General features: G+C 45.5%; 1 protein-coding gene across 2 annotated transcripts in view; it reads right to left on the reverse strand.

The window, feature by feature from the left end:
- Window positions 1–16,944, reverse strand: part of RCSD1 (RCSD domain containing 1) — a 29,737-nt gene extending 12,793 nt beyond the window's left edge. For both annotated transcript variants that reach the window (XM_068180531.1, XM_068180532.1), the window contains exon 1: window positions 16,427–16,944. In XM_068180531.1, coding sequence (XP_068036632.1) covers window positions 16,427–16,798 — 372 coding nt within the window. In that variant the 5' untranslated portion in view covers window positions 16,799–16,944. The remainder of the gene's footprint in view (window positions 1–16,426) is intronic.

Genomic DNA, 16,944 nt, shown 5'->3' on the forward strand with positions numbered 1-16,944 from the left:
GCTGTGGTTTCGCTGGGATTAAAACATCAATCTTGACCAAGGCTGGATTTCAGGAGGGAATGAAGCCTCTTGCAGACCCTCGCTTCCCTGCCTGGCTCAGCTCTCCCAAGGCAAAGAATTCTGCACAAAGCCTTCCCAGGACTGACCCTTCTCATTTTTCAGTGAGGTAGCTGCAGGATTCGAGGAGCCAACCAGCCACAGCCCTGGTCTACACAGGAAAGCTTATACCAAACTGAGCTAACTCTCCCAGCTTGCAGGGCAAAACACAGCCTTAATCTGATTGAGGTGCTGCTCTTCTACCTAACTGAACTCATCAGTAATTGGCTTGGCTGAAAGGAGCTGTAGTCAAGCTCTCAAGTACCTGATTCTGACACAGAAAACAGCATTTGGGAATGACACTGTAAGCTGCATCAGGGAATACAGGTCCTTTCAGGGCTCCCCAGGGGTTGGAGGGGGTGAATGTCTCCTACTCCTGCAGTGAGGTGCTGCCTCTTTCCTGAGAAGGTTCCCCTGCAGAGCTGGGATTTGATGGACTGGAGATGTCCTGCACATCTCAGACCAAGCAATGGAGAAGTGATGACAGTACTGCTCCAATTTGGGGTGACGATTTCCATCGGCAAGAGCCAATCCCTTCTTCCTGACCCATCTTTTCTTCAACCACAGAGGCCAGCTGGAGGCAAAAGGTCACTGAATAGTCACACAAGGCATGATCTAAGGTATGCTTCCTGTTTATCTGCACAGGACATGAATTTATGCACTGGAAAAGGCACAACAAATGCATCTCAGTAATTTTGGCTTTCACATTTTTTAAGTGCAGATAAGATTAGATGGGCAGCTCATAAGGAACTCCTCTTTAAATCAACTAAAAAAACTCAAGAGTAGTTTTTAATTAGGATTGGACCCATGCTACTGAATGGAAAAACCTCTGTAATTTGTAGTTTCATTCAAAGTCATTTCTCTTTCTCTGACATTTAGATGAATCCCAGCTTGCACCCTCCTGCCAATGTAACCTGAACTGATTAGTTTATCTGTACCCATGCAAGCACATCAGTGGCATCAGGATCATACTGAAAGGGGAACATTGTTTGCACTGGGAAGGGAGAGGCAAGTAAGCAGGGTATGTTTAAAACACAAACTCCCCCAAAAGAGCAAGCTGAAAGATGAGAGGGTGGGAAAACACCTGAATCACAGCATGAGGAATCAGGCAGCACAAAGCAGGAGATGCTGCTACCCACAAGCTGAGCCTGCCTGTTCTCCCTGTGACCCACAAAAGCACAAACACAGGCTGAACAAAGATTGCCCAGGAAGTAGGTGGGCTCACACTGGCCTTGGCCCATGTTCCACATCCCTAGAAGGAAATCTCATGATGCTTGTTCTGACTGGAGCACAGCATCACGCTGAGCCCCTGGCTCAAGAAGGAACACATCCCAAGATGTAAGCCCTGAATAAACAAAACTCTTCTTGCTACACTGACCCCTCTTCAGCCCAGCAAAGCATCCTTCTTTGCATCTCTCTCTTTACTCTTCTTCACAAATCATTCTCACTGGAGACCTTCCAGCTCTCTGTTTCAGGCGGGATTTGGGTGATTTATTTACTCACTTGGCGTCTTATCTGGCAAGGAAGCTGCTCCTTGTCTCATTGTAGTAAACTTTAATTATTGGCAGAAGCCCCAGCTGGAAGTGGCTGCAGCTGTGGCTCTGTGATACCTCCTAGCCAGTCCTGTCCATCATTGTGTCAGTGTAGCCTGTAGCACCTTGGGAAGCAAGGCCAAGGCTCCTACCTGCCTTTCCTACCATCTACTGTACAGCAGGGGTGATATTTACTGTGCTGTGCTCCACCAAACCAAAAGCTACCCTGTGAGCCACCTCTGCACCATCCTCTGGTGGGGCTAGGCTAGCCCTGAGAACTTTGTGAGCATTTGGAGCACTACACAATTACTTTCCAGGAGAGGAGATGAGAAGAATATCTTGCAGGTCTTTCAAATGTATTCTAAACACTACAAAAAACAAACAAACAAAAAAAAAAACCAAACTTTTCTGCTTCTATCTCTCTGCATTATTTTCTTTGATCAGCCTTTATGAGACACTAAACACCTCCATTCCACAATCCCAATGCGAATTTTGTGAGCTTTATGAATGGCAGCATGCACAGTCCTCACCCTTCACCCCCAAGCTGCCATCAGATGGCTGAACAAAAAGGAGTAACTGGTCTCAGTGTGCCATCGGCCCCTCACTGCTACAATGCAGGAGTGAAACATAATAGAAAGCTGAGCAAAGAAAGTAAGATTTCCACTTCAAAAATACAAGAAGAACTCAGGAGCTGATGCCTGGCCATAAAATCCGGTTATGAAAGAGTGTAAGGGTTTGTTGAGGAGTATAATGATGACCCCAGCAGGCTCTGCAGAATCCTTGGCTGTTGTTTGCCAGGCTGGCATTTTGAAGGTTGCACAAACAGGTTTCTAGTTCGACTTGCAACAAAAAGAGTTAATGTCTCAAATGAGAGTGTGCACAACTGTGTAGAACCATTGCATGTCCAAGATAAAGCTTCATCTACATGGTGAAGCCTCAGCCAGGGCAGAGGAAGCCTCCACATCTGGTTGATGTCACAAGCAACAGACTCGTTCTTGCAGCTCTGGGGAAAGCAATCTGTGAATTATATTGTGAATGCTGGAGTTTGGGCTCCAGATTTCTGAATACTCTGCGAGGACAACAGGACCTCAGATTAGGTTTGGGACCAGTCTGAGCTCCTGGCCCCAAAGATGGGTTTTAGACTCCTCTGATCTAGTCACACATCTCTTCTGTACATATCTCTACATAGCTGTAGGTTGTGGTTTCACTGAGACGAGGGACTGCTTGTTAATTGAGATGTCAAAAAAGTAAAGAAATATTGGACATGGAAGTTTTGGAGGCAGTCAGGAAGAGGTAAGGAGTCCTGCTTACATGTGCTGCCTTCAAGGAAATCAGTGTTGTTAGAACCCAGAGATCCCTAGCAGCTCTAATCAGTTCCGTCTGAAAACAGGACCTCTCACAGCAGCCCTAACAAAGATTCAACTAAAACTCCTGAAATGCAAATGGCAGGAAAATACATCAGGTCTTCTCTTGAACTCTTTCTTTTTGAAACATTTTCAGTGGAGAGCAAGCTTCTTGCCTGAGGGTAAATCACTGCTGGCCTTGCTCTTAGAGTCTATTGAATAAGTTAGCCACAAGAACAACACAGAAGTATGACATTCCTTCTCAGAGTGGCACCCAGGTCAATGCTTATCCCATCACAGATAAGTGAGTATAGGATGAGTGTGTGCCTGGCCTCAACTGCAAGGCTTATTGCACAGCTATAATGAGGGTGATAACAAGGAAGGAGCTCTGACTATAACCCAGGGCAGAATAGTATGAGGAATGTGGACTACAAGGGATTGTTTGTTTTTAAGAGAAAGGGAAGAAAAATCCCACTTTACGTAAAATATGTAAAAATATGTAACACTTCCCTGAGCTTGGAAAGAGTTTGCTTTAGGGCAACATTCTTTTCAAGACTTCCAGTGATCTGGTCTTGATTTTCTCATTCTGAGAGTTCCCTTGTGAAGTGCTGCCATCTTGGCACTGGGGTCAAGCACTGCCCAAAGGGTAAGGTATGTGAGGATATTCCAGCTCAGCAGCTTTCATCCAGAAGACTGCAAGAAAGTCTCTCAATTGCCTCACTTGAAAACTACAGAGGGTTGGATCTGCCAAATTTAAAGGCTAAGCAAAGCAAGATTTGGGAATTGGGTAGAGGCTGATAAGTAGCCCGAAACTAGTCAAGGGACAAATGTTTCTCAAATTAAGGAAGCACTGTATTGAACTTGTCCACTACACTGTAAATAAATGGTTCGTGTACTCTCAGCCTTGCTTGCTAAAAGTAGAGGGGAAACTCCTGATGGTTTTCCATCCTTTAGTGGTTTGATGTACCCAGGTCTATTTTTACCTATGAGGTACCAATAGCCCAAGTGTGCTGGGCCATGGGGACCACTGGGTGGTGGCTGGAGTGAGATGCTATGGTGTCAGCAGAGCCAGGCAGTGCCAGGCAGGAGGAGACAAGCAGAGGAGAGCAGCCAGTGCCAGACACGCAAGAGAGGAGCTGTGTCCTTCACAAACAGAATTATAGGAAACATCTGCAGACACCGTGAAATTCAATGTGGTGAATAAGCTATCTACCTTCTGTTTCAGAGAGTGACTACAATGAAAATAAAATGAGATAATCATTATTTTAAGCATGTTGTTCTTTCCTTTGTGCCATGGTACGTAGCTGTCAGGAGTGCCTGGCCTGTGTTTGCCAAGCTCCGTCTGGCAAGATTAGCAAAGGCAGCAAGAGTCACTGTGAAAGGCACAAGTGAGATCTTGAGTATCCCTTTTGGCAATGAGAGTATTTGGCAATTGCCTGGTGCCTGCATGCTCCCAACACTGCATGGGCTGATTAATGTCAGCAGCATTACCTCAAATCACTATCAGGAGCATCTGCTGAGAGGGCAATGTATGGGCTTGTGCACTTTAATGCCTGTATAGCTACTGCTGCATGCCCCCCAGAATTGGTCCTCAGGTAAGCCAGGGTTTCAACTGTCAGGAGAGCACTCAGGTCACCAGGCAGGCGTGTGAGGTCTCCTCTGCCCCAGCAAACCTCGAATTCTTTGCTACATGTTGGCACAGCTTAAACAAGCAGGCTGGCAAGGGCTTGCCCTAAACCCTCAATTAAAACCCATCCCTTCCTGGGCAGACCAAAGAGTTTGAAGCCCACACTCTCAGAGAACGGAACAGAGCCCAGGCTTCCTGAGCAAGTGTCTTATTGCTTCTGGCAAAGGCTGCCAAGAGTGGTTTGATCCAGCACCACCATTACCAAAAGAGGCAGTGAACTGCAGCACCTGGTCCCTACCGGGCAGGGTGCCTGTGCAGGGGCAGCATGTGTGAAACCTCAGCCTGTACCCTACAGAGACACAGGCAGCTCTTGACTCTGCTGTGCCCTGAGCAGGAAAAGGCATCTGGCTGTTCAGCCACGACTCTCTGTGCAGGGGATGGCAAACCAGTTAAAATCTATCATTTAAATAAATTATTTTGTGTGTGTTCATAGTGGTTTGGGAATCCATGACTGAGGTGACCACAGAAACCTCCAGCAAAACATGGGTGTCACTGTTTCCTTTTCTGCAACAAGTGCTTTTTGTGAAATGCCTGATCCTGTTTGCCACACTCAGGGTATTCTAATGGGAAAAGGTGTGCTGGGAAGAGATGAGGATGTGGGATGGGGAATGTAATAGGGACCCAAGGACAGGTCAAGCAGGGCAAATCCAGGCTTGTGCAGAAGCAACATTCCAGGCACTCGTTAAATTTTAATGAAGAGCAGGTGGGTGCCCAGTGAACTGGAGGAACCTACAGGGTCAGGGAGTGACTGGAAGATGTGAGTTGCAGCCTTTCCATTTTGCATTAGTCCTGCAGTTGATCTACTACATGATAATTCCCCTCAACTGCTCAAAAATCCAGGAAAGAATTTTAGTCCAACAACTAAAATGAGATTTGATCCCAGAAATCAGAATGCTCAAGAGGAAAGATACAAAAGGTACTCAAGAAAGGACAAGGTGAATCCTATTGCAGGGAGAAGATAGGAGATTGGGATAGGAGGTAGGAAGGTAAAATAAAAGACTGTTAAGTACCAGTGAGACCTGTGGGGGAGAGGCTGTGGGACATACAGTAAAAAGAGATCATGATCATCGGGATTATTTGGTTTATAAGATACATAGCAACATTTGCCTCCAGGCAGTGACAAGGAAGAAACAGGAGGGCTAAGTGGAGAGGCAAAAATCTACATTGCCAGCCAGGCCAGCTGCCTACAGACAAGGTGACTGGGGTGTCCAAGAGAGCAGGGAAAACACAGAAGCTTCATTAAGGAGTCCAATGAATTAAAGGAGAAACAGCCTCCACCTTTCCTGTAGAAGGGCCCTGCGTCTGCAATTGCCTTACAACAAGCCCAGCACAGCTGCTAACAGACAGGCCGAGCAGCCAACATAGAAATAATTCCAGGCAGCAGGAAAAGGATCGTGGATAAAGTTGATATGTGGCTGGATGCAGTCATACCCAGCCACACAAGTGGAAAAAGAGGGAAAAGCTGAGGCTGTGCCCACACAGGCAGCATGGAAGCCTTTCCCTGGAGAGGCTCCATGCAAGGGGGGTTCTCCTGCTACCTGAAGCAGCACAACTTCAGAAATGCGCCCATACTAGGTTTTGAGCCCAGACATACCACACAGGGTTATCTCTTTGACTCGTTGTCTCTGTTCAGATGCTGAGGTATTTAAGATGATACAGCTTCAAGAAATAAAAAAGTACAGAACTATTGAAAAGCTGGTAGTTTACTGTGTGGCTACTGTAGGTGGAAACATATTGCAAACCATGTAACTACAACTCTACCACTGCAAACCAGAGCTCAGCCATCAGCAACCTTAAGCACTGAGACACAAAAACCAAGTAGCTGAACACAGATCTCTACAACTACTAAGTCTGACTACACTAGGAGACTAGACGAATACCCTTCTTCCCTTTATGAAGTCCTGGAAACTCAGTGTCTTGCTATTTCCTTCAAGTTAATATACTTATTTTAAAAATACTGGCTGTCTTTATCTGGAACAAATGGTTAAAAAAATAAAGTTTTTTTTTTTGGTTTTTTTTTTTTCTCATTTGGCCTTAAAAGAACAGTGTTGATGTTGCAGAGCTCTTCCCTTGCTCAAATGAACACCAGGGACACATCTGAAGCAATTGTCCATCAAGTTTACCATATCTCTAAGTCTCTTGAGGGAAACAGTTTGTGCTGCTTAAATGGGAATGCTATCAGTAAGCCAGAACCTTGCAGCAGATACCCTGAGCATTCCAATTATTTGAGGTTATGAAAATTCAGATTGGGATGCTGAAAATAAAGTCCCTTAGTCTGGTATGCCCTGTCACATACAGCCCTCAGCTCCTCACTTAAAGAAGACCAAAATGAAGGAGGCCAGTGGGGATATAACAAGAGGAAATGGCCTCAAGTTGCCCCCCAGGAGAGGTTTAGACAGGAAACATTTCTTCACTGAAAGAGTTGTTCAAGCACTGGAACAGGTTCCCAGGGAAGTGATGGAGCCACCACCCCAAAAGACACACATATGTAACACTAAGGGGTTTGTTTCAGTGGTGGGCTTTGCAGGGCTAGGTTAATTGTTGGACTTGATGATCTTACAGGTCTTTTCCAATCTAGATGATTCTGTGATTAACTTGGCAGCAGGACTTCAGTGTCATCTGAGAGCTAATGCACCACTTTCTTAAGTAACTGAAGATCCCCACTCTCCTTCAAGCAGCACTACTTTTCATTTCTCCAAAATTAAATTAGGTGAACACCTACACAGTTTTCAGCTTAGATCAGGAAGACATCTGGATTTTCTGGTATGTCAGGCAGGATATGGATATAAAGTCCTGTCATGAACTCCTTCTCTCCATCTGATGGGAGCCCTCTAGCAATAAATACTGTCTGAAAGCTTGGTGATACAATAGACATGAGCTATAGCAGATATCTGAACTGCAGATAATATGCTTGAAGAGGCAGGGGGGGAATGGGTTATTTCTCAGAAATTATCCATTGAATAAACAAGTTGATGAGGTTGTGTTGTTTTAAGAACCCACAGACACTCCCAGTGTGGAATTGCTCCATCGGAGCCAAGGGCTGATGTGTACCCTGGCAGGGTGATGCTGATGTCCTGATCTACAGCTGACAACAGCTGTTAGCAAGATGTTGGTCTGGCTGGCCTGGAGAGCATTGCTTCCTGTGTGTCTTCAGCAGCTTGTCCAGGCAGGCTCTGGGATGTGTCCTCAAGACTTCCAAAGGCTCCATGGCTGGAGGGGTGGGTTGGCAGCTCTGATGAAGAGCAGTGGTGGCCACTGTAGCTGCTTTCCTGGTGAGCTACTTCCAGCAGCTGCTTGTACAGAGCTCTGCTCCTAGCCAGAGCTTCCCTCAGGATCCTTCTCAGCTTCCCAGTGCTTCCCTTCCAGACATCTGTTTTTCTTAATGGTCTGGGAACTGTACACAGCTTGTCAAGTTCCCCCAAATTAATTGGTGCCTCTCTGTGTGTACTTCTAGGCCTTCTTCTGGGGAGCTCTTGCTGCTCTAGGAGAGTAAGGGGGGAGCTAATGGAGGAACAACCAGCAAAACCTCCCAGGCTGCCCACAGGAGACAGGAAATAGTGCAGTCTGTAGGGCAAGTGCTCTGCTCTCACGTGAGCAAGGAATTCTAGAACAAGATACAGAGTGGAGAGATGACCAGGAAGGCTGGATTTGCATGTGTATTACTTCAGTGGGGAAAGAAATGCACAAACCATGTTTATCATATTGTGCCTTGAAATAAATCATTATTTTATGCCATCACAACCACAGTGCTCCTTTAAGTGACTTACTGTAGCTTCAGACACAATGGGAGGCTACACTCTCCTCTCACCTGCAGACCCTTGGGCAGCTGCTCTGTAAGAAATGGGCTAAGCCAATGGAACAGCACCAGTAGCAGAAAAGGTCTCAACCCAATGGATCTTCTCCCTTGGTTGCCTTACAGGGGGTCAGGAAAAAAGCTCTGCTTTTAGCAGAGTCTCAAAAAAAAAAAAAAAGATGAATTTCAACATGAGGAGGCTCAGACTCAAGATGCTTCAGGTGGGACGAGGAAAGGATCACTTTTGGCCTAATGACTGGTTAAAGAGGATGAACTTTAGAAAGTGCATATACAAAGGCATAAATTATCTAATCTGAAGCTATTCAGAAGATTAAATTAGAAACTGAAGTCAGTGAACCGTCAAAGAAGGTGCATGGAGAATGCAAGATGCAGTGACAGATCAAAATATTTCTGATAAATGCTGTAAGTAGACTATGGTACCTCCCCATTTAAACTCAGAGACAGCCCAGTTGGAACAGCACAGGGATTCAAACTCCTCTTAATTTATCAGGCTGGGAACAGAAAATCAGAAGGGTAAATGAGCCTATGCAGAGCTTCCAACTGCAGCAGCTTCCAGGACTCATCAGTTAGGACTGTGCTATCTTTGTAACACATTGCTATAAAATTAGGTCTACGCTGGACACAGGCAAGTCAGAGAAGGAGGTTCATATTTATCTAAGCCTGGAATTTAGTCTAAAAAGGTACACAGATATGGAGTGGAGGAAAGTGATAGCAAGCACTCTGCTGGCAGCCAGCTTGAGGTGTGAATGCTGAGCTAGACCCACAGAGATGTCTTGTTAGTTGGACCCTGGAGGGCTCAGCGGCCCCAGTGGCACTGAGGACCTGTGTCTGCAAAGCTGCTTTCCCACCCTCTGGTTTCATCCAGAGTCTCCAGCCTGTAAAACTCCTGAAAACTGGGCCAAACACTGGGAAAATGTACCCAGGCAGCTGTAATTTGCTGTTATGTTTGAAAATGCCTGAGTTTTCAGCCCAGTCTGTATCAGCCATAATGATGCGTTGGGAATTTAGTCTTTTCCACTAGCAAACAACTCATCTATATACGCTGAGGGAAAATGCACACAAGCAACTCCTGAGCTGCAGCTTGGCCTTTGACACAGATTATTTTTTGGTGATGTGAAGAAGATATTGATCTCTGTTTCTGAGTAAAACTGCTCATAAAATTCTCCCCAAATGCTTTAACGGAGAAACCCAGTGTTCGTAAGAGCTTTGAAACACCCTACTTCAGTGCTCTATTTCTTTTACCTGCTGGATGACTGAAACCCGCTTACATGTTCTTTTTCTGGCAAGAAGAGGAACTAAAGTTCCTCCAAGCTCAGGCACAGTTTCCCCAGGTTCAAGCTGGGCCACCGGAACCAGGTGTCCAGGAAGTGTGGGCACAGTGCCTGCACAACACTTGCTCAGTGAGTAAATCAGCACTAGGAAGCTCTGACCAGCAAGGCCCTGAATTCACAGGTGTTGAGAAGAAAAATCAAATTCAACTTTTGATCTCTGGAATCACTGGAACGATCCAGTGATTTTTCAGTACCTTAGTTGACTATGACAGGATGACATTTAACAGGAGAATGAAGTCCTGATGTGAGTGGAAAAGGCAACTTTGAGCTGGGAGATGAAAGACACAGTGCTAAGATTGTTTCTTTTTTGCAGGAGTAACCAGTGTATTCAGAAATCCAACCATTTTCTTCCACTCTGTCCTCTACACAGGCACCTGCTGTCTGGAGTACCACATTTGTTTGCACAGAGAGCCCCTCTGCCTCTAACTGGGAATGAGTACTTTCAAACTGGGAATGGAAACCCTGGGTTCTCACAGAGGGACAGTGACGACAACTCCACACACCTTTTAAAGACTAAATGGGAAACCAAATTAGACTATGCACATTTCACAAGTTAAACAAGCCCTCACAGCAAAGCCCAAGGGGTGAAATTCCTGGGAAGCCTGGCACACCAGCTCAGGTGCGTATCTATGAAAACGGGGCATGTTTCATCTGAACTTACATCAGGAGGAACATGGCACTTAGCAGAAAGGTATTTCAAGATGACTGACTTGAGTATGCCATGACTGCTGTTGTAGTATGCAGTTTTAAAGGATAAAGAAACCCATTCTAAAACAGGAAGAAAGAATGAAAATAAAATCGATTTTGTGTTTTACACAGGCAATAAAATTACCATTCCCAGACTCTTGCAGATGTGATGCCAATTTATTTTGACCTGAGCTTCCCACAGGCAGAAGTTTGCTGGGCTTGAGCAATGCACTACAGCAGGGAGGAACCATAAACAATTTTGGGGCCTGATGCTGAATAGCCACTGGTTTCTCCCAGCAGCCCACACGTGGAAGAACTGCAGAAGCAGCATGGTGCTGCCCCTCTGGTGGCCCTATCAGTACCACTAACCTGAATACAACTGAAGATTGCTTCTTATCTGTCTACCACTCAGTCCAGCCTATTTCTGAATCATTCATGGGAAAAATATTTTCTACTACATTTGCTTTCCACTACGCTACTCCAAACCATGCCAGACCTCACTGTTAGAAATCCTTCCTGCTATTTGGTGAGATATAAATCTTTCCTTTAATTGGATCCCATTATTCCCAGGCATAACGCTTTTTCTCATGCACTAACAAATTCTGTTCCCTCTTTTTTCTAAAACAGTTTTACAGTACTGTCCTCAGACTCCCTGCAAAGCCACACTGACTTGTTAAACTCCAATCTTCTGAGGCAGAATTCCCTCTCCTTTGCATTTTTGTGCCTTTCTGTTCACAAGAAGTCACTTTTCTGAATCCTTTAGATATCCAGGCTTTCCAAACCACACACGTTAATTCTCTGTGAATTTGAGAAGCCTGGGATGAACAGGAGCTTTGTTGAAGCTGGCAGTGGTAAATCAATATCCTTTGCAGATTAGCCACACTGACCAAAATCCTGTGTGCATTTCATTAGAAAGGGTAAACAGGTGTATTTGCATATGCAAAAAAAAAACCAAAACAACAAACAGCTTACAACTTTGCTACCTGTTCTATAGCATTTGAACTCTTTTAAAATCTCGTGATGAATAATGAAGAAAAAGTCATGCATGTAAATATGCTGTAAATCTGGCAAGTGAGGTGTGGATCTTTGCAGAAGACTTCCAGAAACACCTTCAGCAAGTGATGCGCTTGAATCTGACAAGAATTTGGTCCAGCATATTTTCCTGTCTTTCCAAAAAGTGGCACTAATGGGGCAGATAAGGCTTATCCTCACCAGTACATTACCAGGACCCAGATACTGGTGGTGAGATATAAAGATACAACCTCCATCTGATGTAAAAGCATTTATGGCATGAGACTGCATAGCTGGATACACTGTGACCTGCATGAAGCGTGACTTAAATCCATGTCTGGTTGAGACTCTGTAGGAATGAAGTGCCCTGTGCCTCTGTCACAACGAGGTGTGAAGCAACTCTGCAGTGAGTGTGTAATAACAACTTCTCCTTACACAACAGCTCTGCTGTCCCTAGACCACATTCATCTTATGCCTGCTGTCCTGCAAACTGCTAAAGGCACATCCCTGTCTGCAAAGCACCAAGTCAAGGTCCTCCAAAGAGGTTTCCTTGCTGCTGGGTTCAGCTGCCAGCTCAGATCCAAAATTCAGGCTGTAGAGCTGCTGTTTTAGGAAAAGGAGCATCTGCCTCTCTAAAACACCTCTGTTAACAGACCAAAGTGGAAACAGAATGGAAAACCAACCCCAATTTATGTGGGCTGGTTCATTTCCATGATAAAAGCCAGCAAGTTTCCAAGCAGCATCTATTGATAAAGCGGTTCTGATGTTTTCCCGTTCTTCAGATAAGCAGCTCCCGGGAATGTTTGAGAAGGTATGCGTGATATGCTGCTCAACTGCAAAGCATCCTGCCAATTAGACTGTGCAGCACAGGACAGAAGGCATTTCCAAAATGCTGTCACCATGGCTTAGGAAACTCAGACAATCAAACTGGGGAGTGAGGAGAAGTTCAGAAGAATTCTCCCTCTCTGGTAACACAGGAAAAGCCTTAATTCCATTTATTCTGGGGTCTCTGCTAGGTGGAAGAAAGGGCTGCAGCACAGCCCATGGGGTTTGGTTTGGCTGTTTCCTGTCCTTTGAGAGGGAGGCCTCCAGTCACAGGGATGTGGAAGTCTGGCAAACAGGATCCTTTCCAGGACTCTTTGCTGCAGACATGCTATTCACTGGCAAGCAGGTTCCAAATCTGACCAGACCTGAGGAGTAAACTGGGATCCTCTCCCCATTTAAATATAAATATTAAATAAAATTAAGTATTATATAGTAAAATATACTACCTCTCTCAGTATATTTAAATACTCTTCCCTTTATTTTCACAGACACACTGCACAAACACGTCATTTTCATGGGTCTGGGAAGAAACACTGAAAACAAGTGTATTTGAGGTTGGACTGTTCTTTTAAGCAAAAAGAAAAAAAAGAAAAGAGGAAAAAGAACAATTTAACTTTTAGAATGAAAGCAAATCATCAGAGCTTCCTGAGAAAGGAATATTGCTTCCTGGCAGAGCTAACCATGGCATAATGCCTCTTCGTAATCTCGGCCCCACAGCTGCAAGGGTGCGCAGAGACGTCTCTCAGCCCAGCTCACCTCCTGTCCTGCTGCTTTGAGGACCAGGATGGTCACAGATTTCAGCCCCCTCATCTGCACAGTACCCATTCCTGCATCCCCTCCCATTCAGTCCCCTTGGGTGACCTTTCCTCAGTGCAGTTTCCCTAATGACAGGATGAGTGCTGCCCAGGAGGTTGCCCAGAAGGGTGAAGAGAGCAGAGAACTGCCCTCAGCCCTGGAAAAGCTTTCCCTCTGCTGAGTCAGTGCACCAACAGGAAAAATGGAGATCTAGCAGAAGTGGTTGCAGAAAAGAGACATGGCAATGGAGATGTCACAGAATTAAATGACATCCTCGTGTTGGTAGGCACAAAGAAGGGGGGAGCCTTCCCAAAATGCACCTGACTGCTGCACCTCTGCAGCTTAGGGAACCCATAACACCATAGGGATCCACTCAAGTGAAATTCAGTCTTGGATTGTTTCCCTTCACTGTGCAAGTAAAGTTCAAGTGTCTCTATGCTCCCAAGCCCCTACAGAGAGGCTGGGAAGAGGAATGCCATGACTGCTGTGGAATATGGGCTGCAGAAAGCCACAGGCACTTTCAGTGGATGCCTTAACTCACAACATCTGCAGCAAGGTTTGGGAAGCCACAAGCCATGGGAATTAGACAGCTTGGGCCAAATCTGAAGATGTAAACTAACAAACCAACACAAAAATTTCTAATATTTTCTGTACCATAAGTGCAAAGAATGTTTCATGGCTGCTTTTCTTCACAAGTGGCTTAGCTTTCCCCAGTGCAGTTTTACACATTTTTGATATGAACTAATGTTAGCAATCTGTGATATAAACTTCATGATTTCTTTTCATCTGCCATAACACTGGAAAGAAAACTGATTGTCAAATCTATTTTGCATCAAGAAGATGGGCCAAAAAAAACCCCAAACAACAAAACAAAACACCGAAGATCAACAGACACAAAATTACATGAACTGCAAGGGCAGGGTTTTGCTGTCTTTTTCTCCCTCTTTAGGTCTTAAATCGTTTCAGTTGCTGCTTTCAATGTGGCACATTCCTGACAGCAGGATGGCTAAGACCAGAGGTACTGGTGCCTAAGCAGCAGCAACTGAACTTAACCCCTTTAAGAAAGAGATCCCAAGTATCTTGCTTCTGTGGGTTTTTCAAAACTATGGTCTTCCTGCCAGGGACGTGAAGGAAATCAGCTGGCTAGGTCAGCCCTCTGCCCTTTTCCTCCTAATGCTGGAAATCCTCATGTGTCCCATTAGAGCAAAGAGCCTGCCAGTTATGCCAGCAGGAAAGCAGGGAGCAGCTCTGCCTGCCACTGATGAAGCAAACAGGAAAATGACAAGATTCCTCTCGTTCCTGCTGCACAGGACCATTAAATCTGGTTTTAAAGCAAAAAGACTGTGGTGAGCCTTAGTGTCCTGCCTGTGAAAAGCCCTCAGGAATAAATGGAGAAGATAATCAGCTGGTGAGAAATCAAGCTCTTGCTCTTGGCTCTATTTTAGACTAATATCTTCTTACCTTTGGGACATTAAACACCTTTTTGGAGGCCTGGGGCAGGAGCAAGCACACTACTTATAAAACAGCTTGGAAATTGAGATGTTTTATAAATAAGAACAGATTCAGCAATCTACAGATGACCAAAAGAACCAAGTAACAGGAGGGAAAAGGTGGGAAATAGAGGTAAAGGGACAGAATCAAGAGCAGGAAGCTCTTAGGTCAGATACTTCAGAGAAGCTTGCTGGCCACCAGACGTTCCACATGTGTCACATGTGTCTCCAAAGAGGAAATGGCAGGTGTGTTCCGTTCTACTCAACAGAGACAACAGAAAATACTCGAGGGGCGCAGTCCTCTGTGTGCGGAGAGGAGAGGAGGTGAGGGAGAGTGTCCTCAGTGTGCCAAAATACCTGTTTCAGCCCGAAATTATAACAAATTAGGAGCTCAATTCCCCCTCCCCTCTGAAACATTACAGGATACTACAGTGAAAAAGAATAAAACAAGTGTTAACAGGGAGTGACCTAGGCTCTGTCAAACCTGAAAACCCTTGTAAAGCCAAACATTTGTCATGTCACATAAGTAGTCTGTGCTGAGCTGGTTTCACCACTGCTTGATCCTTCTCCACCCCAAAATCTATTTAGATAATTCAGTTGAGGACATTTTTTATAACAAACACACCTGAACAGGCCAAATCTTTAACCCTTGCCTGTGGGGCAGGTCAGCACAGACAACAAGGATGGTGATGGTAGCACCTGGGTGTTATCACAATTGCCCAGCTGAGTTATGCACTGGAATTCTTCAAAGAAAAATTGAAGTGGTGCTTGAAGCACATTGTTCCCTGCCTCTGTTGTGTGTCCCCTGCTACTGGGGCTGCATCCACGCAGAAAAAGGCTTATCTGGGAAGATAATATAAAGTGTTTAGTAAGGTCGCTGTTTAGCAGAGAGAAATACCAAATGTCCTCTTTAATAATTTGAGGTTTTGCCAATGTTGTAATCACCTTTCTATTTCCTGTGCCCCTCCTAAAAATAAACATTCTTTTTCCCTTGCCACTTTAAAAAACTGTTTGAAAAACTCACAAATCCAGCCTGACATGACCAAAGCAAGCATCACCATTTCCATTTTCAATGAATGGGACGGGAGGCAGAGGGAGGTGAACTGCCTTGCCCAAGAGGGTGTTACACAGGAGAAGGCTTGAACATAAACCCCAGGGAAGACAGACTCCCGTCCACCAGCCATATGCCCACCCTGAGACATGAGATCCACTCTCCTGAAGCACATGGTGCATGGAGAAAAAGGGACAGAAAACCCTCTGGGGTGTGCTACTCATCCACCTCGCTCAAGCACAAGTTCTCAGGTCCCCTTCCCTGATCCAAAATGCTCTATTGATAAGGAAAATGAGACGTCCCAATCCACGTGCGACAGGGACTACACACAGCTAACGGTGTGAATCACAACTGCTGCTGCACGGGCTGGGAAGGAACCAACCCCAAGGAGCTTGGAAGGTTTGTTCTCTTATGTCCCCATTTTTAATGACTCCTTAAAAACACCTTTCAAAGTGATACTTTTAAAATCTAACACTCTAATCACACCTCGGAGACTAATAAGCAAAGGCAGTTCTTCCTCATTCCCCTTTCAAAGAGGTAATTTCTTCCCAAAACATCCCCCTGCTTTCCAAATCTGGACTAAAACCTGCAAAAGAGTCTGAGGTGCACGATAGGAGTTGGGGTGGAAAGAAAGAGACCTTTATCTGAACCCCAGCAAGAAGATATTTTGGAGCTGCCTTCAGGGAGAAACTGTTTGCAAGGTGGAGCTAAAGCAGATCACGGAACCAGTCACAAGCTAGTGGAAATAACAAAGTTTTCTTTACCTCCATGTCCCGCAAGAGAGAGGTGTCCTCGGGGCAATGTCTCTTCCCCACCCCTTTCCCTGTTATCTGTGGGAAGAGTTCAGCCGAGCAGAGCAGAGCCGTGCCGCCGTGCAGGGCTGGGAGATCCCAGCTGCTGCTCAGCCCCAACTGACAGAGCCCAGCCAGTGGCCCTGCACTACGAACAAGGAAGAAGGGCGGGTGGGTGAGAGGAAGGGAGGGAGGGAGGGGAGAGGAGGGGGAGGCAAGGCAATCAGGGTTTAAATTTAGACACAAATCTAAACAGATACTGTCCTTCCCGGAGCGCTGGGCTTCTGAGACAACAAGCAACAAGCTCTTCCTCCGCGCCCAAACTTGGGGACACCGCATGTGCATTTCCTCTCCCTTTTTCTCTCTCCCCCTTCCTATCACCTTATCTTTATTCCCCTCCCATCCCTCCGTTTAGTCTCTATTTCTCTTCACTGCTTGCAGTTCCTGCCCTGGTATCTCTGCTTCGATCTCTCCGCTGTCCACAATTCCCT

The sequence above is a fragment of the Anomalospiza imberbis genome, chromosome 2 (genome assembly GCF_031753505.1).
Source record: "Anomalospiza imberbis isolate Cuckoo-Finch-1a 21T00152 chromosome 2, ASM3175350v1, whole genome shotgun sequence".
NCBI lineage: Eukaryota > Metazoa > Chordata > Aves > Passeriformes > Viduidae > Anomalospiza > Anomalospiza imberbis.